At 44.7% G+C, this 22,874-nt stretch overlaps 1 protein-coding gene across 1 annotated transcript; it reads left to right on the top strand.

Annotated features, from left to right (window-relative positions):
* Positions 1 to 4,840: 4,840 nt before the first annotated feature.
* LOC310633373 (L-amino-acid oxidase-like) lies at positions 4,841 to 22,094 on the top strand (the record flags this gene model as incomplete). The annotated part of the gene is made up of 8 exons (XM_083351075.1): positions 4,841 to 4,853; positions 6,847 to 7,073; positions 8,747 to 8,853; positions 11,278 to 11,479; positions 14,708 to 14,761; positions 19,258 to 19,394; positions 20,948 to 21,769; positions 22,088 to 22,094. The coding sequence occupies 8 exons, from the start codon at positions 4,841 to 4,843 to the stop codon at positions 22,092 to 22,094; spliced, it is 1,569 nt and encodes a 522-aa protein (XP_083207201.1).
* Between the last annotated feature and the right edge of the window lie 780 nt (positions 22,095 to 22,874).

Genomic DNA, 22,874 nt, shown 5'->3' with positions numbered 1-22,874 from the left:
GGGTGGGGTTTGCTTCAGCCTTCCTCATGCAATCGCAGCAGCGGTGGTAATGGCCACGAGGCGGGGGGGCTTGCTTCAGCCTTCCTCCCTCGTGCAATCGCAGCATTGGTGGTAATGGCCACGGGGCAGGGTGGCTTGATTTGGCCTTCCTCATGCGATCACAGCAGCGATGGTAATGGCCGCAGGGTGTGGGGGGGCTTGCTTCGGCCTTCCTTTTTTTTAATACAAGTTTTATTTTTTAATTTTACATCCAGGTATTTATGAAGCAATACGGTGGCTGGGTAGTTACCCCATGTGCTTGGACGAAAGCACAGATATCAATAACCATGCAAGGCTGGCAGTAATTTTGCGTTATGCTGTTGGTGACACCATGAGAGAATTGCTGCTGAAACTGAGGTCTTTGCCTGAAAGAACACAAGGTGTAGATATCTACAATGCTGTGAAGGAAGCTTTTTTATCACAAGACGTAAGACCAGAAAAGATGGTTTCAATTACAAGTGATGGAGCACGTTGTATGGTGGGGGCAACATCTGGTTTCATACAGTTGTTTCTTCAAGAAACAAAACACAAAGTAATTCAATTCCACTGCATCATTCACCAGGAAGCTCTCTGTGCCAAGGAAAGCAACAAACAATTTGACAATGTCCTTAAAGACGTCACAAAAATAGTGAATTTTATTTTATTCAGCCTGCTGAATAAATGATTACAAGGTGCAGGAAAAACAGCAGACAGAATGTTTTGTGACATCAAAACATTTGAGAGAAAACTGCAGGTTTTTGAAAGAGACCTTGAAAGTGGGCAGCTGAAATATTTTCCTACTCTAAAAGTTCATTTAGAAAATTGTAGAACATTTGCAGACAATCCTACAATCCATCAGGAAATCTACAAGGAGTTTTCTAGCATTGTTGCAGCTGCAAAGGTAAATTTTAGTAACAGATTTTCACAGTTCCGTAAGATGGAGACAACCCTGTGTGTTTTTACTTTTCCAGATAAGGCCAAATTTGAAGAACTTGATCTTTCCTGCTTAGAGTGGTTAGATTTAGGAAATCTGGAAATGGAGCTACTGGAATTGCAAGAAAGACTCAGGGCGGCTAACAACAATAAAAAACAACAGTACAAAAATTAAAAAAGAATTAAATAACAGCCCCAAAATAAATTAACTACACAGTTAAAAATTTAAAAATTAAAACATATTTAAAAACCCATCATCAATCCAGGTCAGCCTGATGGAAGAGAAAAGTTTTGAGGTCGCGGTGGAAGGACCGGAGGTCCGGGGCCATCCAAAGCTCAAGGGGGAGTTGGTTCCAAAGGGCCGGTGCTCCCACAGAGAAGGCCCTCCCCCTGGGGGTCGCCAGCCGACATTGTCTGGCCGACGGCACCCTGAGGAGGCACTCTCTGTGTGAGCGCACTGGGCGATGGGAAGTCGTCCCCGGTAGCAGACGGTCCTGCAAATATCCCGGGCCTAAGCCATGTAGGGCTTTAAAGGTAAGTACCAGCACCTTAAATCTCGCCCAGAAGACAACTGGTAGCCAATGCAGCTCACGCAGGAGGGGTGCAATATGGGAGTATCGGGATGCTTCCATCACTACCCGCGCAGACGCATTCTGCAACAGCTGAAGCCTCCGGGTGGTCTTCAAGGGCATCCCCATGTAGAGAGCATTGCAGTAATCTATCTGAGAGGTAACGAGTGCATGAGTGACCGTACGTAGGGCATCTCGGTCCAGATAGGGGCACAACTGGCGCACCAGGCGAACCTGGGCAAATGCCCCCCTAGCCACGACTCCAATATGATCTTCCTCCTTCTTTGGGGCAGGATTTTTAATCCTGGATAATTCTGCCCAGCAATACCAATAAGGTATCTGGCTGGGTCTCATTAGGGGGTCTAAATGCTTTTAAGGTTACAAAACCAAAAGTACCACCCCTTGGCCTAATTGCTCTCCCGGTTTCATTTTTCAGCACAGCCCATGTTTTACAATTTTTTCTTGCTCGCTTCTTTTTCATACCATCCAGGATGGGCACTCACCTCTCATCCCACGCCTTGAGCAAATCTCCAGTAGATGACCTAATTTCAACCCTTGAACTACAGCTACCCATGTTCCCCTTCTGATGTGGGGTTCAATCGGCTTAGCCAGGTCCTAGTGGCGCTGCCCAGCCTCTCTTAGTGACACTATCCCTGCTGCCCCACTGTCAGTTTTTGGGCACACACAAAAAAGTGCCCAGGAGGACTTTGGTTCCCTAACAAAGTACGGGCTCCTCCTACCTAGGGAACTTTGCTTTTTAGACAAAAAGGGGGTTTGGGGAGGATCTGCCACTTTCAGCTCCAACAGATACGGGCACCTCCCTCTTCCTCACCTGCCATCAGTTTTCAGACTCAGAGTCTGGAGGACCTATGCTTTGTGCACTAGTATGAGCCCCTCCTACAGATGGGCTCTACCTATAAACTTCTAATGGGATTTCCTATTAACCCAACCCCAATTTTCATTCAAGGCACACTTGGTTTCCACACTCCTTTCTTTCAAACAAGGTTCCACACTCCAGTTTTAACCCCCTTGAGTTCCAGGTTTCTGCTGGTCATGGCTTGGTGAAGTTAGCAGCAGACCTGGGGGTGGCTAGGACAAAACACAGAGGAGGTGAAATCCTAGTTGGGATCAGAAGGGGAAACCCACACTCACTCATACACCCTCCCTTTTGTCCCCAAGCTACAATTTGGTCATTCTTACCTACCTAGCAGGGCTAGATGAATCAAAAGTTGGAATTAAGATTGCCAGAAGAAATATCAACAACCTAAGATATGCAGATGATACCACTCTAATGGCAGAAAGTGAAGAAGAACTAAAGAGCCTCTTGTTGCGGGTGAAGAAGGACAGTGCAAAACTTGGGTTGAAACTTAACATTAAGAAAACCAAGATCATGGCATCCGGCCCTCTCAATTCCTGGCGAATAGATGGGGAAGAAATTGAGGTAGTGACAGATTTTATTTTCCTGGGCTCCAGGTTCACTGCAGATGGGGACTGTAGCCAAGAAATTAAAAGACGCTTGCTCCTCAGGAGGAAAGCCATGGCAAATCTAGACAGCACACTAAAAAGCAGAGACATCAACCTGTCAACAAAAGTGCGTATAGTCAAGGCTATGGTCTTCCCAGTTGCAATGTATGGCTGTGAAAGTTGGACCATAAAAAGGCTGTGTGCCAAAGAATTGAGGCCTTTGAACTGTGGTGCTGGAGAAGACTCCTGCGAGTTCCTTGGACTGCAAGGTGATCAAACCGGTCAGTCCTAGAGGAGATCAACCCTGACTGCTCTTTAGAAGGCCAGATCCTGAAGCTAAAACTCAAATACTTTGGCCACCTAATGAGAAGGAAGGACTCACTGGAGAAGAGCCTAATGCTGGGAAAGATTGAGGGCAAGAGAACAAGGGGACGACAGAGAATGAGGTGGAATGGCTTGTGGGGTGCCCGTTTTTTATCTCCTTGGGCTTTATAGACCTCTGCTGCTTTTCGTTAGCACCATCTTCACATTCTCCCAGGCTCCCCGTATCCTGTCTATATACTCTTGGCGCTGGCATGGGGAGAGGGGCCTCTGAGGGCACTCGGGAATTGATGCACCATGAACCACCCAGAAAGGGGTGAATCCAGTGCTACTATGGACCGCGTTATTGTACTCCACTTCAGCAAACAGCAATAGGTCCACCCAGTTCATCTGCTGGTATGAGACATAACATCGCAGGTACCGTTCAACCATCGCATTTGCACGTTGTGTCATCAATTCATTAGGCGTCACCATTTCATTTGCATCCAGATATGTGACTCATTTTGTTTAAGGTAAATGACATTTTCCCTGCACAAGCGTAGTGTACAAAAGCGAGATAGCATTAATTAGGTTATTCTGAGACTGATACGATTTCTCTTCAGTCTGGGTGTTGTTGCCACCATGTTATGTTTAGGGTTTCCTCCTGAATGTATAAGGGACATGGTGGCTCAGTGGGTTAGGACGCTGAGCTTGCCAATTAGAAGGTCGGCAATTTGGCGGGTCGAATCCCGAGTGCCGCATAGCAGAGTGAGCGGCTGTTACTTGTCCCGGCTTCTGCCAACCTAGCAGTACGAAAGCACGTAAAAATGCAAGTAGAAAAATAGGGACCACTACGGTGGGAAGGTAACAGCGTTCCGTGCGCTTTTGGTGTCTAGTCATGCCAGCCACATGACCACGGGGACGTCCTCGGACAAGCGCTGGCTCTTCGGCTTTGAAACGGAGATGAGCACCGGCCCCTAGAGTTGGAAACGACTAGCATGCATGTGCGGGGGAACCTTTACCTTTACCTTTACCTTTACCTTTACCTTTACCTGACTGTATATCCAGTTTAATAGAATGGACTTTTGCAGAACAAAATCTTTGGAAAACCAAATACAGATTTTCACACACTTAAGAGCTTTTGACACTTGCAGGAAGAAAAGCTCCAACTGTTGTCAAAGAAAATTCAGTGTTCTCTGCCAAGTTTTTTAAATGGTTTGTTTCTGTTTTAAAATATTCCAGTTTCAAAAAGCAAGATGCTCCCTGCTTGAATTAGAATTATTCTACTACTGCTGTTAGAAATTACAAGGCAAGAGTTCAGTTGTAGCAGACATCTTGATTGAGTTTTATGCTTAAATACAGGCTGTGCTCTGCTGAATTTTCTGCTCCCTCCAGGTAGGTGTGTCAGCATCTAAGTCAATGGAAAGTTTGCCACTGAAAAGTTTTCAAGTGAGACAGCCAATTTTCTCTAATTACGATTTACTGCTGGTCTCAGCCAGACAGCTCCAGAGTATAAATAAGAGCACAGATTTGCATCCTTATCCTGCTCATTGAACATGGCCAAGTTCTGTAAGTATCCTATTTTCTGGATAGAGGTTATTTTAGGACTGTATGCACTTGGGGTAATCAAGTATAATGATGAATCTTGAATAATAGTTTGAGCCATGCATGGAATCCAATGGAAGAAAGTCTTTAGAAGTGTTTCAATTGGCAGCTGCTTAGGCAGGTCTATCTTCTGGATCATGTGGTTACCTTATGCAGTATTAACAGAACATAGAATAATAGAATAATAGGGCTGGAAGGGATTGTGGAGGTCTTCTAGTTCAACCCTCAGCTCAAGCAGGAGACACTATACCAGAGGTCCTCAATCTTTTGGGCTCCAGGGACCAGTTCTATGGAGAGAGGTTTTTTCGCAGACCAGAGGAGGCATGGTTTTGTGTGCTGCCTGCATCTCATGGATGGGGCTTTGCTTATTTGTACACACCGGTTGCTGGCATGCCATGGCCCGGTATTGGTCCATGGATTGGGGGGTGGTGACCCCTGCACTATACCATTCTGGACAAGTGGCTGTCCAGTCTCTTCTTGAAAACCTGGAAAATATCTTAATATTAAATATCTTAAATTGTTTAGGTTAAAGAATTGCCGACATGGCTATGAGCATATCTTTATATCTTTGTGCCCAAAGCAAGACTAGAACTCACTCTTGCAGTTTCTAGCCTGTCTTAACCACTACACCAAACTGCCTCTTTATCCTTTCTATAGTAACAAGTAAAGGATTAAAGCCATTTAACTTCTCATTCCAGGTTCATGGTCCAAACTAATATCCCACTATGTCGAATTTTAGGAAACAAAATGAAAATATTGCATTCATGGGCAAGATTATAGTCAATTAAGCTAGTCCATTGATTGATTGATTGATCGATCGATTGATTGATTGATTCATCTACCTATCATCAAGTCATTTTCAACTCCTAGTGACCACAAAGACATTCTCCATGAATATTTAACCTAGCCATGTCTAACTTTTATCTTTCAAATCTCCCAATAATACAGTCATCCCCACTGTAACTGAGTCCACCTTGTGGTTGGTTGTCCTTTTCTTCCACCTTTCACAGCATCCAAGCCTTCTCCAGAGAGCCATGTCTTTGCAGCTATGTCTTTGACAACTGGAGCTGGTCATTTGTGCGTCAACTGCGAATACTGTGTTGATTTGTTTGATGATCCATTGGTTTGTTTTCCTGGCTGTCCATGGTATTCTCAGGAGTCTTGTCCAACATCAAAGTTCAAAGGCATCAATAATCTTTCCATCCTGCTTCTTTAAAGTCCCCTTTCGTCTTCTTCATAAAGTAGGACGACAGAATGGCTAAATAGATAAGAAAAAAATGATGTTTTCATAGGATCCCCCGTCATATTTTTGCAAAAATTCATAGATTGGTTAAATATTTTCAGAAATATTTAATATTTCATATATTAGTAGTTATGACTATAAAAAGAATTGTGATGTTCGTTTTCTTAATTGTTTCTTTTTTTAAAATCCCTTTTATATCCCACCCTTCTCCGAAGACTCAGGGCGGCTTACAATCTAAAGCACAAATCAATGTCCTTAGCCTTCATTCTATGTATATGCCTGCTTATTAGGGCTTTCACACACACACCCCAAGCGGCATTATTACAAAGTCAGCTTATTGCCCCCAACAATCTGGGTCCTCATTCTACCTACCTTGGAAGGATGGAAGGCTGAGTCAACCTTGAGCCTGGTGGGACTCGAACCTGCACTAATTGCAGGCAGCTGGTGTTACTTAAGGAGGCATTAGCCCACTGCTCCACCAAACTTTAAACTACTTGAAATGAGGTTGCTCATTCTTTATGTCCACCCAACTGACCAGCTTTCCCACTTGGTGAGCTAACACCAAATGGTTATTTATTTGAATGAAGATTTCTCCAGGAAAGATCCATGGCTTCCAAATTAAATTCCTGATTCAGAAAGTTGGCCAAAACATATTTTCATTTGCTGTCTCCTTTACTTCATCTTTCAATCATAGCTTGGGGTTTTTGTTTTTAGCAATTTTGTCACTCATACTACTTCTTACGGCCAACTGTGTCTCTGAAAATCATGCCAATGAACAGGAAGATTGGTGGAAATGTTTTGAGGACCCGAACTATGAGGAGCTGCTAAATATTGCCAGAAATGGGCTGAAAAAAACTTCAAAGCCAAAAAGAATTGTGATTGTTGGGGCAGGAATAAGTGGACTCACTGCTGCCAAATTACTGAAAGATGCTGGACATCAGGTAATGGTGTTGATGAAAAAGACCAGTCTGCAATCTTAATCATCAACAATATGGAGAGGTACCTGTGGGGAACAGTGGGAGAGGTATTAAAAATGTTGTGTTCCAGCGTGATATCTCAACATGACCTCCAAGTAGAAAAGGAAGGTCAGTATAATTCAAACTATATGCCAGTGGTTCTTAAACTTACTCCTTTTTCCAGTCTCCACTAATGCCATTGTTCTCACAAATACAAAATAGAACAAGACTGCATTATTTTACAACTACCACCTTGCAGCAGTGGTCCCAAATTGGATCTTCGACTCACAAACAAGCATTTACAAATTCCTCCATTACTCTCCAGGATGTTGGAGGGGTTACTTTGCTAGTTGTGACTGATTTTAAGATAATAATAATAATAATAATAATAATAATAATAATAATAATAATAATAATAATAATGTTGGAAGGGACCTTGGCGGTCATCTAGTCCAACTCCCTGCTCAGGCAGGAAACCCTATACAATTTTGGACAAATGGCTGTCCAGTCTCTTCTTAAAAACTTCCAGTGTTGGAGCATTCACCGCTTCTGGAGGCAGGTTGTTCCACTGGTTAATTGTTCTAACTGTCAGGAAGTTTCTCCTTAGTTCTAGATTGCTTCTCTCCTTGATTAGTTTCCATACATTGCTTCTTGTCCTGCCTTTGGGCGCTTGGGAGAATAGCTTGAGTCCCTCTTCTTTGTGTCAGCCCCTGAAATATTGGAACACTGCTATCATGTCCCCGCTTGTCCTTCTCTTCATTAGAGGCGGTGCTCATCTCCGTTTCTTAAGCCAAAGAGCCACTGTTGTCCGGAGATGTTGCTGTGGTCATGTGGTCAGCATGACATCACACTGAAGCACAGAGCATATGGTGAAACATAGTACGCTATTACCTTCCTGCATGCTCGTATGTGGTACCTATTTGTCTACTTGCATTTGCATGTTTTCAAACTGCTAGGTTGGCAGGAGATGGGACAAATGATGGGAGCTCACCCCATCTCACGGTACTCAGGTCTCAAACTGCTGAACTATAGACCTTTAATGGTGTAAAACTCCAGTGTCTTAATTACTGAGCCACCATGTCCCTTATTATCCTCCAGGTTTTGCCTAAATTACTCCCAGTTTACGAACCACTGCTTTATACAGAAGAAGATGGCTCAGCAAAGAACTGAATCCAATGTCTCACAGACTTTAACAAACAAATGTGCTTGAGTATATTATACTGACCCTTCCTAATGCATGCTCTCTATAAAAAAAATCAATTTTTTGATAACTAGCATCAAGTTTTGTATTTGTGGTATCTGAAAACTGACATAGATAACAGTTTTCTGTGTCTCAATAAATATTTAATAAATAACATTCTGTTATCTGGTATTTGATAGGATTCAAAATCTCTACAAATTAAGAGATTTATTTGTGGATGGCATTTTTTGTCTTCGTGTTTCTTTGTCATATGGAAGCATTCTGTTAGATTAAACTAACTGTTAAAAATGCTGCTTGTAAGCCTCCCACAGATGTTTGAATATGAATTCTTTTATCAATTAGAAACATTGGTTGTCCGGAAAAATCTGGAGTTTCTTACATTTGGGGAATAGCAATTCTCCAAACAGAAGGAGACAGGAGGAAGCAAGAAAAGCTGTTGTAATATGTTTGCTCCTAGGTTCATGTTTTAGAGGCCAGTGACCGTGTTGGTGGGCGGATAAAAACCCATCGCGAGAAAGATTGGTATGTGGAATTGGGAGCAATGCGCCTACCTAAGGCCCACAGGTAACAAAAAGGCCATGAAACCAATAATACCCTCTTTCTAGTATTATGGCTTCAATAATGGCTTCCAGGATTTCTCTCATCACTTGTTCCTCTCTACCTAAAACTCTCTTCCTCCCCCCCCCCCCTTTTTGGATCTGTTCTTTATGTCTGTCAGAATCCATTCATATCGTATTCATAAAAGTATGTTTAAAATGTTGTTCCTGGATTCTGCCATCTCCTGAGGAGGAGGGAACAAATGTGTATTGAGCCTGTATTAGGCATTTCAAACGAAAAGAGAAGCCCTTTGAACTGGGGGAACAAAAGGGAGGGCTAGGGTAGGTAGCATCTGGCTTGTGTCAAGGAAGAGAGCAATAAATATAAAAGGTCCTAAGTTCCTTTTTCCCACGAGAGGGATGATACGAGGTAAATGATGGGGGACTGACCAAATGGGGTTAAGGGGGGGTTGAACCGGGAACTCTTTATAAGGTTTTAGTTTGTAGAACAATATTAAGTCCTGTCTTGCATTCCTACAACCAAGCATGTCATAGTAAAGATTCCTTTTGGACTAGATTTGGCTCCAAGAGTTTTGTCTTCCTAAGACGTGGTTTGGGGTGGGTCCTGACAATGTCCTCCTTTTTTCCAGCAGTTTTACCCAGGTCTTCCTCTCATGCCTCTTGATATTCAATTTTCCAACGTGCCCAAGCAGACTTCTGACTTTTGGTGGCCCAGTACTTAGGGCCTTGAAGCACCCTAAGAGGTTCCCACAGTTATAGATTTTTTTTTCAATCGTCACCTTGTAGGGGCATCCACAAGGGTTTTCAAAAAAAACATGGCTCTGGTGACTGGACAGCCCGTCTCTTTTTAAAATGCAGTATATGTTTGATGCAAGTAAAAAGAATGTTGGGCTTTGATCACAAGGTGGCATTGTTGTAAACTAGCTGAAAACATTGAGTTTTCGATCCCTGTACTCTATACACAAGAATGAGCACAAAGCCTGGCTCCTGGGATTCTATCCCATCACCATTTTTCTGTTTAGAACTAAGATTTCAACTAAACATTGAATTGTAATTCATTGAACGTTATCTCACACAACAGAGATTTAAGACTCCCCACAAGCTCAAATCTATCTAGTGAGAAGACTCCCCACACTAGCTCTCAAACTAGTGATTGACAAAACTGAACTTCAGACAACACATTAAGCTTCTACTTCAATCAACATTTAGTCCAATTGCTGGTAAAGTGCTATAAATATAGTACAGATAAGCCTCATTTAGTGACTACCTCCTTTAATGACCATTTGCAATGATGACATTAATAAAAAAGTAACCTTATGACTAATCCTTGGTTTTACAACCTTTGCAGCTCTGTAAAGCAAAGGAAAGCAGAAGTAAAATCATAAGCACACTGGTGGTTTCACTTAGTGACTCCTTTGCTTCATGACCAAGTGATTGCCTTGCTTAACAATACTTATTTCTCTCTTTTAAATACTTTTTCATATTTACCTAGAGCAGTGGCGGCGAACCTATGGCATGGGTGCCAGAGGCGGCACTCAGAGCCTTCTCTGTGGGTACCCACACCATGCCCCAGAGGTGGGAACTGTCCCTCTTCAACCAGCTGCCTGCTCATTTGCCGAAGTCCCATGTGGCTGAATGGATCCTGGCATGGCTGGTTTCCCTCCCCCCATCCTGTCCCTCCTGGCCTCACATGTTCTCCTTTTCCCAGGCACAACCCACTGCATCACTTCCTCAGCTGTTGGTGACCATCCATCTCAGAGGCGGCTTCTTTGAACTGCTGGCGATGGGCTGCAGAGCCCCAGAGCGAGCCTGTTGAGGGGCCAGCAGACTGTGGCTACTGATGGACACCATTGGCCCCCATGCACTCGCTGGCCTCTGTGTGTGTGGGCCGATAGTGTCAGGCAGCAGCTGCCCCAGCCCTTCCCTTGCCCCAATGGCACCCCCACCCTGCCTCGCCTCACCCCACAGGATGAGTCTCCTGCCTACCACCCAAACTGCCAGACACCTCCTGGAGCTTCCCCAACCCTGACCACCCCCCACAGGTGTCCCTCTCCATGAGCAACATTGAGGTGACCACACCCACCTTGGCCACACCCACCCAATCTTCCATGACCACCAGGGCCACACCCACCCAGTGGGCCACGCCCACCTGGCACCCAGCGATAAATAAGTGGGTTTTGGATTGCAGTTTGGGCACTTGGTCTCTAAAAGGTTCGCCACCACTGACCTAGAGGTAATCCCCCATTATCTCCACTCAAACAGAAAACTCAAAAGTTTGTGTGCTACCTTTTGAAAAACATCTGCAAGGAGCACCTAAGAAGGATACAAAGCCAGATGCAGCAAAATATATCCCAATCTTTTTTTCTACTGCCTTTTTCACGGTCTAGTAATTAACCTGCAGTGACTCACTTTTTTGCATTTTTTTTACCAGAATTTGTCATGAATATATTAAGAAGTTCAATCTGTTGTTAAACCCATTTGCTCTGTCAAATAAAAATGCCTGGTACTTGTTCAGAAATAGAAGAGAGAGAGTGGCAACTGTGAATGAAAAGCCAAACGTTTTTGGATATCCGATGCGTCCCACTGAGTTGGGAAAATCTGCTGAAGAGCTGTACAAGAGTGCACTGGACAGGGTAGGTATGGCCAAGATCCTATTTTGCTCAGTTCAGATACTGATTCCTCCCTCTCTCCAAATGGCGAGCTCATATTTTTAAAAAACACAATATCCTTTAAGTTGAGTGACTACAGTATGTATTTATTATTAATTCATTTATTTGAGTGGTGTGGTGGCTTAGAGGTGGACCTCTTGCCTCACAATCAGAAAGCTGTGAATTCGCTCCTAGATAGCTGCAGATATATTTTTCTCTTCAGGCACAATGAGTAGTACTTGTCTGCTGCGAACTCCAACATAGGCATCAGGAAGGGCATCCGGCCAGTAAATGCTCAAATGCTGTTCGGTCAGCCCAATGACACCCTGATGCAAAGGATTACAGGGTCATTAAAAGAAATCATTTATTTTTTTTATCCCACCTTTATTACTATATAAGTAAGTCAGGACAGAGAACATACCAAATAGTTCTTCCTTCCGTTTTCCTCACAATAACAACCCTGTGTAATGGATTGGACTGAGAGAGAGAGTGACTGGGTCAAAGTTACCCAGCTGGCTCTCGTGTGGGACTAGAACTTTGTCTCCTGATTTCTAGTGTAGTGCCAAACTGGCTCATTTGGCAATTTTTTTCCAGAAATAGTTTACCCTTGCTTCCTTCTTCCTAGAGACAGACCAGTTCAAAATCACCCAGCTGGCTTTGTGCCTAAGGAAGTGGGAGGGAACCAGCTTTCTTTAGCAGACCATATAGCAAATGTGACTAGGGGGGCCTTCGCCCAGGTTCGCCTGGTGTGCCAGTTGCGGCCCTATCTAAACCGGGAGGCCTTGCACACAGTCACTCATGCGCTCGTGACCTCTCGTTTGGACTACTGCAACGCTCTCTACATGGGGCTGCCCTTGAGGACCACTTGGAGGCTCCAACTGGTACAGAATGCAGCCGCGAGAGTTGTGTTGGAAGTTTCCCGATACTCCCATGTTACACCCTTGCTCTGTGAGCTGCATTGGCTCCCAGTTGCCTTCCGGGTGAGATTCAAGGTGCTGGTAATGACCTACAAAGCCCTTCATGGCATGGGTCCGGAATACCTCAGGGAGCACCTGCGGCCGGCATCAACTTCCCTCCACCCAGTGCACTCCCACAGAGAGGGCCTCCTCAGGGTGCCATCGGTCAAAGAATGTCGACTGGTGGCCCCCAGGGGGAGGGCGTTCTCTGTGGGCGCGCCGGATTTATGGAACCATCTTCCGGTTGAGCTCCGGATGGCACCCGACCTTCGCTCCTTCCGGCGTGATCTAAAGACCTACCTGTTTGAACAAGCCGGCCTGGCCTGATGGGTGATGGGTTTGGGTTTTATTGTTTTTTATGTATTTTAACTTATTGTTATAGTTTTTGGGCATCTTGTTTAATCTCTTTTAATTTTTGTATTCTTGTCTTTTAACATGTATTGCCCTGTTCACCGCCCTGAGTCCTTCGGGAGAAGGGCGGTATACAAATAAAATTATTATTATTATTATTATTATTATTATTATTATTATTATTATTATTATTATTATTATTATTGTTGTTGTTGTTGTTGTTGTTGTTGTTGTTGTTGTTATTATTATTATTATTATTATTATTATTATTATTATTATTATTATTATGTCATGGTTTTCCCAGTTTGTAACCTAATGCTTTAACCACTGCTGCAAACTGGCTAGAAACTGGGAATATATATTGGATATGATTCTTATGTTAATATGATAATTTTATCCTAGCTGTTGATAGTTGTTTAAAGGCTTTGGCTATTAAGTTGTGAATTAATTTTATTGAATGGTATTCTGTAATTTCTAAGTTTTTCCAATTTGCCCTGTGTTTGCCTAGTAAGAGATTTAAGATTCTGGTACTTACCTTTAAAGCCCTACATGGCTTAGGTCCGGGATACTTGCAGGACCATCTGCTGCCGGGAACAAATTCCCATCGTCCAGTACGCTCACACAGAGAAGGCCTCCTCAGGGTACCGTCAGCTAGGCAATGTCGGTTGGCGACCCCCAGGGGGAGGGCCTTCTCTGTGGGAGCGCCAGCCCTATGGAATCAGCTCCCCCCTGAGCTTCGGATGGCCCAAAACCTCCAATCCTTTCGCCGCGGCCTCAAAACACTCCTGTTCCACCAGGCTGACCTGGACTGACAGGCATTTTAATTAATTTATATTTAGAATTTTTAATTTATTTTTTAAAATTCTCTAATTTTAATTTATTGCACAGATGTTCTCAATTTTATTTTTATCTTGATTTCTGTACTTATTATATGTTGTTGTTGTTAGCCGCCCTGAGTCCTTCGGGAGATAGGGCAGGATATAAATCCCATCAATAAATAAATAAATAAATAAAGGTGAGTAACACTCGTAATGGAAATAATATATTTTCTATCTTCAGAGCCATTGTATGAAGAGGCCGTGAATGCAACATCCTTTTAACTATTGCTCACTAGTTTAATCAATTTTAAAATCTGCTGACAAAACTGGGACTGATGTTCTTTTTGAAGAGCAGAACATTGACACGCCTCCAATGTACATGGACTAAGTTGCACAATTTTTTGGCACTGAGCCATTCTGCTTGTACAGCAATATCAGTATAAGTAAATTAATGAAATTGATAATATTTTAATAGATAATAAATAATCATATTCTGTTGTGATTGTCTTCACACAGATAGGTGCACATCCTTTATAAATTTTAACAGCTCAGTTGCATTATTTGCAATAATACCGGTTATCCTTGACTTACAACCACAATTGAGCCTAAAATTTCTGTTGCTAAGTGAGACAGTTGTTAAGTGAATTTTGCTCCAATTTAGAATCTTTCTTGCCACGTTTGTTAAGCGAATCACTGTGGTTGTTAGGTTAGTAACATCGTTGTTAAGTGAATTTGGCTTCCCCATTGACTTTGCTTGTCAGAAGGTCACAAAAGGGGATTGCATGACCCCAGGACACTGCAACCGTCATGAATATGAACTAGTAGCCAAGCATCCAAAGGTTGATCCAAAGGTTGATCATTACAGGGGAGGCTGCAATGGACATAAAGTGTGGCAGTGCCATTTTTTCAGTGCCACTGTAACTTTGAAAGGTCACTAAATGAATTGTTGTAAGTTGAGAACCACCTGTATTGTATGACTGGAAATAATTGCTGGAGTACTGAGAGCAGAGAGCATACAAAACATAGCTTGGATAATTTTATACATTCCTTTGTTCTTATCTGCTTCCTTTGTTTATGACTCTTGTCAGACAACAAAAAACTGCACGAGGCTGAAAATGAAATATGACTCATATTCTACCAAGGTAAGAGTGGTCTTAAGAGTAACCTGGTTAAGAGTGCATTGCAGTAATCCAAATGAGAGATAACTAAGCCAGCTACAAAAAGATTAGGGTAATGGGTTTATTGGGATAGGTCAGGGGTAGGCAACCTTGGCTCTTTTATGACCCGTGGACTTCAACTCCCAGAATTCCTGAGCCAGCCATGCTGAGGGGAAAGGGAGAGGTTTCCAAGCTGAGCCATGCTGGCTCAGGAATTCTGGGAGTTGAAGTCCATGAGTCATAAAAGAGCCAAAGTTGCCTACCCCTGGGATAGGTTATCTTCCAAGTTTTCCCTTCTCATCCTCATTAGGAACAGAGGGCCGTATCGGTCTCAGGGAAGGCCTCTCCGCTGCTTACAAGCGGTGAGGCACTCCGACCCTCTGGTTCCGCCCCGAGGTCCTGGGAGTGAGGATGTGCAGCCTCCTGAGCTCCGGCTGGTGTACTTGAATGCCAGGTCGGTCGCTAACAAGGCTCCTCTCGTCTGTGACTTGGTCGAGGGTGAGCAGGCGGACCTGGCTTGCATCACGGAAACTTGGTTGGGCCCAGAGGGCAGCATTCCTCTGGTTGATCTTTGCCCACCAGGTTTCCGGGTGCTGCACCGGCCTCGGGCTCAGGGTAGGGGTGGGGGAGTGGCTGTTGTTATGAGGGAGACCTTGTGTCCACGGGAGGCCACCGTTCCCCAGACAGTCGGGTGTGAGTCTCTCTTTTTGAGATGCGGCCCTGGTGCGCAGTTGGGCTTGCTGCTGGTGTACCTTTCGCCTAGTCACGCAGCAGCAGCCCTGCCTCAGCTGCTCGATGTCCTCTCTGGGCTGGTGGTTGAGTTCCCGAAACTTATAGTTTTGGGGGACTTCAACCTACCATCGCTGGGAGGATCATCTGAGTTGGCTCGGGAGTTCATGGCTTCCATGACGGCCATGGACCTGACGCAAGTAATTTTGGGACCGACTCATGAAGGAGGCCACACCCTTGACCTAGTTTTCTTATCTGGACGGTGGTTAGATGATCTTGGTGGGGGCTCTCCAATTATTATGCCCCTGTCATGGACCGATCATCATCTCCTGCGGCTGGTCTTCCGTTTTGCCACCCCCCGCCGTGGGTGTTTGGAACCACTTAAATGGTACCGCCCCAGACGCTTAATGGATCCCCAGAGGTTCCAGGCGGCGCTGGGGTCCCCACCTGCCTCCCTTGCTCACAGCTCGGCCGATGCCTTAGTGGAAGCCTGGGAAAGGACGGCCACTGAGGCTCTTGACCGAGTTGTACCCCTGCGGCCCCTGACCCGGTGCAGATCCCGTCGAGCTCCATGGTTCTCTGCGGAGCTCCGGGAGATGAAGCGTCGGAGACGGGGCCTAGAGAGCGGTTGGAGGTCCAGCCGATCCGAATCCGACCGATTGCGACTAAGAGCCTACATTAGGTCTTATCTCGCTGCAATAAGGGAGGCGAGGTCTAACCACTTCGCCACCCTTATCGCGTCCGCAGATAATCGCCCAGCCGCCCTGTTTAGGGTGACTCGCTCCCTCCTAAATCAGGAGGTGAGGGAGGATCCCTTGCAGGGTCGTGCCGAGGAGTTTAACCAACATCTGTTGGACAAAATCGCTCGGATTCGGACCGGTCTGGACTCTGACTGGGCAGAGTCTGACGATCAGGACACGGGCGGTCTTGTCGATATCACCTGGGAGGAGTTTGATTCTGTGACTCCGGAGGAAGTGGACAGGATCATGGGGAGGCTGAGCACCACCACATGTTTATTGGACCCGTGCCCTTCCTGGCTGGTCTATGCAGCCCGGGAGAGGACACGCAGCTGGTTCCAGGCAGTTATATCGGCTTCTCTGAGTGAGGGTATCTTCCCCGCCGTCTTGAAGGAGGCGGTGGTGAGGCCTCTCCTCAAGAAGCCTGCCCTGGACCCAGCTGTATTGAACAACTTTCGTCCTGTCTCCAACCTTCGCTTTCTTGCGAAGGTTGTTGAGAGTGTGGTGGCGCATCAGCTCCCTCTGGTCCTGGATGAAGCGGATTATCTAGACCCGTACCAATCGGGTTTCAGGCCCGGGCACAGCATGGAGACGGCATTGGTCGCGCTGGTGAATGATCTCTGGAGGGCTCGGGACAGGGGGCATTCCTCTGTTCTAGTCCTATTAGACCTCTCGGCGGCTTTCGATACCATCGACCATGGTATCTTGCTGCGGCGTCTCAGGGGACTGGGAGTGGGAGGCACAGTTTTACAGTGGTTCTCCTCCTATCTCTTGGGACGTTCGCAGTCGGTGTTGGCAGGGGGGCAGAGGTCGACCGCGAGGTCTCTCATTTGTGGAGTTCCTCAGGGGTCGGTCCTCTCGCCTCTCCTGTTCAACATCTACATGAAACCGCTGGGTGAGATCATTCGTGGCTTTGGAGTTGGGTATCATCAGTACGCTGATGATACCCAACTTTTCTTTTCGACCCCAAACCACCCCAGTGATGCCCTCAACGTGATGTCCCGTTGCTTGGAGGCGGTTCGGGTCTGCATGGGGAGGAACAGACTTCAACTCAACCCCGACAAGACTGAGTGGCTTTGCATACCTTCATCCCGGGTTTATTCGGACATTCCACCTCTGGCTATGGGGGGTGAACTATTACCCCCCGTAGATAGGGCTCGCAACTTGGGAGTCCTCCTAGATTCACGGCTCACCTTGGAAGACCATATAGGAGCTGTGACTAGGGGGGCCTTCGGCCAGGTTCGCCTGGTGCGCCAGTTGCGGCCCTATCTTAGCCGGGATGATTTGTGCACGGTCACTCATGCGCTCGTGTCCTCTCGTCTGGACTACTGCAACGCTCTCTACATGGGGCTGCCCTTGAGGACCACCCGGAAGCTCCAACTGGTACAGAATGCAGCCGCGAGAGTGGTGTTGGGAGTCTCCCGATACTCCCACGTTACACCTCTGCTCCGTGAGCTGCATTGGTTGCCAGTTGTCTTCCGGGTGAGATTCAAGGTACTGGTAACGGTTAAAGCCCTCCATGGCATGGGGCCGGAGTACCTCAGGGAACATCTGCTGCCGGCATCAAGCTCCCTGCGCCCTGTGCGTTCCCACAGAGAGGGCCTCCTCAGGGTGCCACCGATCAGAGAATGTCGATTGGTGGCCCCCAGGGGGAGATCCTTCTCTGTGGGCGCTCCGGAGCTGTGGAATCAGCTACCGGTAGAGCTCCGGATGGCGCCCGATCTTCGCTCCTTTCGTCGCGATCTCAAGACATTTTTGTTTGTACAAGCTGGCCTAGCCTGATGGGGATCGGTGGGGTTGTTTTATCTTTGGTCTCTTAATTTTATCTTGGGGTTTTTAGAATTGTACTTCTATTGTTTTAACTAGGGCATTTTTTTAATGTTTGTATTTGCTATTTTATTCTGCCCTGTGAACCGCCCTGAGTCCTCAGGGAGAAGGGCGGTATATAAATGTTATTAAATTAAATTAAATTAAAACTGTTTAATCTCTTTTTAATGTTTGTATTTGGTATTTTATTCTGCCCTGTGAACCGCCCTGAGTCCTCAGGGAGAAGGGCGGTATATAAATGTTATTAAATTAATTAAATTAAATTAAATTTCCCCCACTGAGCCAGAGAAGAGGCAGGCGAAATCTCTTTCTAATATTTTCTCCTCTCCCAGGGCTCAAGGTATGCTTCTATTCTGCTTGCTTTTGTAATGTCTTCTGAATATTTTCATGGCTCCCTACATATTTCCACAAAAAGGAAGTTGAAGATAAGTCAGAAATTATCTACTGAGTTTAATGATGTCTGTGGAGATTCTCAATCATCCAGGTCACGGGTGTCCCAAAGCTGCTTTCTCAAGAGGCAACTGGACTTTGTTTTTCCTTGAAGATGTTTCACTCCTCATCCAAGAAGCTTCTTCAGTTCAGTTCAACTGAAGAAGCTTTTTGGATGAGAAGAGAACTGTCTTCAAGAAAAACAAAGGAAGTCCAGTTGCCTCTTGAAAAAGCACCTTTGGGAGTTTAATGATAGTTTCTTGAGAAGAGGGCAAACCTTACATATTGAAGGAAGATTCTGGATCGAGTATTTGCTTTGGGTTGGTTGTAAATGAAATAAAAAACCAATCTGTAGAAAAAGAGCAGGCAGAGCTGGAGAGTGGAGTTAAGGTGTCATCAGCTTAGAATTGTGTTCCCACAAATTCACCAAATCCAAACCTTTCCTGAATTCTCCTGAGCCTTATCTGGTGCCAAATTACTGTTAAATTTTAGTTGACTAGATTCCTGTGCATAGGCTTGAAACAAACCTTCTATGCTGGATCCTTATGAATGGTCCTGATTCTTTGCACCTGATATTAATCTGGTCAACGGAAGTTCAACACTAAACTGGTTGTGGCAACACAATGACTCTAAACTGACAACATGCTTAACTCCATCCCCCAAGCTCTGCCTGCTCTTCTCCTACAAAATTAGCTGTAATTCAAAAAAAGGAAGCTTTTGTATTTTCCCCCCTCATCAATTCCATTTTTTCTTTAACAGGAATATTTAATTAAGGAAGGAAATCTGAGCAGTGGGGCAGTAGAGATGATTGGAGATTTTTTGAATGAAGTTGCCGGATACTATGTGTCATTTTTTTCTTCTGTCCTTGGCTACATAACCAACTCAGATGAGAATGGGTAGGATTTTTGTATTTTCTTGATTGTTATGAAACAGTGTTCACACACAGATACCTAACTGATCAGGTCTCGATCAAGATGTTACAGTTTTGAAAGGACCCTGACAAACTTGAGAATGTCCGGAGAAACAACTATGACAACAAGGGGCCTGAAAGGAATCTTATGAAAAATGGCTGGGAGGTGTTGGGCATGTTCGGCCTTGAGAAGAGAGAATTATGAAGAGACATAATCTTCAAATATCTGAACGGCTGTTAGGTAGAAGATGGAACAGAATTGTTGAGAATTGTTTCAGAAATTAATGGCTTTCAGGAGGGACCTTGGAGGTCATCTAGTCCAACCCCCTGCTTAGGCAGGAAACACTATACCATTTCAGACAAATGGCTGTCCAGTCTCTTCTTAAAAACTTCCAGTGTTGGAAGCATTCACAACTTCTGGAGGCAGGTTGTTCCACTGGTTAATTGTTCTAACTGTCAGGAAGTTTCTCCTTAGTTCTAGGTTGCTTCTCTCCTTGATTAGTTTCCATTCGTTGCTTCTTGTCTTGCCTTCAGGTGCTTTGGAGAATAGCTTGACTCCCTCCTCTTTGTTGCAGTCCCTGAGAAATTGGAACACTGCTATCATGTCCCCCTTTGTCCTTCTCTTCATTAAACTAGACATACCCAATTCCAGCCACTGTTCCTTATATGATTTAGCCTCCAATCCCCTAATCATCTTTGTTGCTCTTCTCTGTACTCTTTTTAGAGTCTCAACATCTTTTTTACATTGTGGTGACCAAAACTGGATGCAGTATTCCAAGTGTGGCCTTACCAAGGCATTGTAAAATGTATTAACACTTCACGTGATCTTGATTCTATCCCTCTGTTAATGCAGCCTAGCACTGTGTTGGCTTTTTTGGCAGCTGCAGCACACTGCTGGCTCATATTCAAGTGATTGTCCACTAGGCCTCCGAGATCCCTCTCAGAGTTGCTGCTATTGAGCAAGGTACCACCTATACTGTACCTGTGCACTTGGTTTTTCTTGCCTAAATGTAGAACCTTACTTTTTTCACCATTGAATTTCATTTTGTTAGATAGTGCCCAATGTTCAAGTCTGTCAATATCCTTCTGTACCTTACACCTTTCTTCAGGAGTGATAGCTATTCCTGACAGCTTGGTGTCATCTGCAAATTTGATGAGTTCCCCATCTATCCCCTCATCCAAATCATTGATGAAGCTGTTGAAGAGCACTGGGCCCAGAACAGAGCCCTGGGGCACCCCACCACACACTTCCCTCCATGTAGATGCAGTTCCATTGAGGACCACATGCTGAGTACGGCTGGTCAGCCAGCTATGAATCCATCTGGTGGTGATGCTGTCTAACCCACATTTTTCTATCTTATCAAGTAGTTGGTTGTGGTCTACTTTATCAAATGCCTTGCCGAAGTCCAAGTAAATTATATAAATTATATATAAAGTTTGCAACATAATTGTTAAGTGAATCTGACTTTTCCATTGCTTGATTATTCCGATTATTCTTTTATTCATTTCTTTATTCCTGTTCCTTCCAAACCTCTTCAGTTTTGAGGAAATCACAGGTGGATTTGACCAGCTGCCCAACAGCTTCTATCAGGAAATGTCCAGGATAATCCATTTAAACAGCAGGGTGGAAAAGATAATTTGCTCCAGCAAGGATGTGAAGGTGTTTTTCCACAAGGAGGATGAAGATGACTCATCATTTCTGATTGCTGACTATGTCCTTGTCACAGCAACAGCAAAAGCCACACGGCTCATCAAATTCCAGCCCCCTCTTTCCCATTTAAAGGCTTATGCTCTGCGCTCATTGCATTATACAAGTGCTACTAAAATTGCCTTGGTTTGCACAGACAAATTTTGGGAGAGGGAAGGAATCCGAGGTGGGAAGTCCATCACAGATCGCCCAATGCGATTAGTTGTCTATCCCAATCATGACCTCCCTAGTGGCCTTGGGGTGCTCCTGGTCTCATATACCCTGCATGATGATGCTGACTTCTTTGCTCCTCTTAGTGACAATGAATGTCTTGATGTAATTATGGATGATCTTTCGAAAATCCACAACATCTCCAAGAATTACCTTGAAAGTGTATGCAACAGGCATGTGATTCAGAAATGGGGCCTGGACAAATTCTCCATGGGGAGCTTTGCTTTTCCTACCCCATACCAGTATAGATTTTTTCTCAAGGCTTTGTTTCAGAATGAAGGTAGGGTGTATTTTGCAGGAGAGCATACAACTTACCCTTTTGGTTGGATTGACAGTGCAATGAAATCAGCTATAAGAGCAGCAAGTAGCATTCACCTTAGTGCTCATCAATCTATATCAGACATGTCAAACACAAGGCCCGGGGGCCAGATCCGGCCCGCGAAGTGGTTTCATGTGGCCCGCAAAGCCATCCTGGAAACAGTGAGGGAACGGCCCCCACTGCCTTGGCCCTGGCCCAGAGACCCTCCTCCTGCCAGAGACCCTCAGATCTGTCCCACTCCTGCCCAGGCCTCCATAGGCACCCTTGATGCGAACGATGTAGAGCTGGCCATGCCCACCCAGTAGGCCATATGCACTCTAGCCACGCCCACCCAGTAGGCCACGCCCACCCTGGCCATACCCACCCGGCCCCCTGAGGGCAACCGCAATGCTGATGCGGCCCTCAATGAAATTGAGTTTGACACCCCTGATCTATATCCCAGGAGCTGAAGGAATTACCCTGGTATTTCAGCTTCTCTTTCACATGAAAGAAGGAAAAAATTCTTCATGGTTCTTGCTGTTGAGTAGTGATCTGTTTGTGATAATAGCTGATTTTTAAGAGACAAGACAATAATAACAAGGAAAGAGAAGATTATTTCATGATCCTGATTGCTGGAATAATAATGCTGATAATTTATAGCGTTACCAAACATGAATAAAAACAAACCCTTACTTTAAAAACTTTGCATGTTTGCTCAATGCAGAATGAAGAATAGACAGTTGGAATAGTGATGGTAAAAAGTGCTAGATCTGTGTGAAGCTACACCATATGGTAAGCACCCCAATAGCATGTGGCAATTTCCTTAGTGCCTTATTCCATTGTTTTCCAACCTATTTTAAGACATATGGACTTCAACTCCCATTCCTGGCTGGGGTATTCTGGGATTTGAAGTCCACAAAACGGCTAAGGTTGGAAAACACTGCCCTACTCTATCTGCAACTCTATGGGCATGGATTATATAAAAGCCTTCTATCTACAGAATTCAGAGGTATAAGAAATATGGAATCTTCCACTGTGTAAGGTTGTACTGGATATTTCATTCATTTTCAGAATATTTTGTAGAAAAACTATACATTTTAGTATATGCAATGGCTCCTCCTGATTATCAGCAGAAACAATGCAAAGTTGGTGAAGACTAGTTAAGATTTGATCAAAATATGGTAGTTAAAAAACTTTGCAAATATTCACCACCAATTTTGGGAAGATCAAAACCATGTACCATAGTTTTT

This window comes from Vipera ursinii (assembly GCF_947247035.1).
Source record: "Vipera ursinii genome assembly, chromosome: 2".
Taxonomy (NCBI): Eukaryota; Metazoa; Chordata; class Lepidosauria; order Squamata; family Viperidae; genus Vipera; species Vipera ursinii.
The sequence above is the reverse complement of the archived record's forward strand: the minus strand, read 5'-3'. Positions and strand labels throughout refer to the sequence as shown.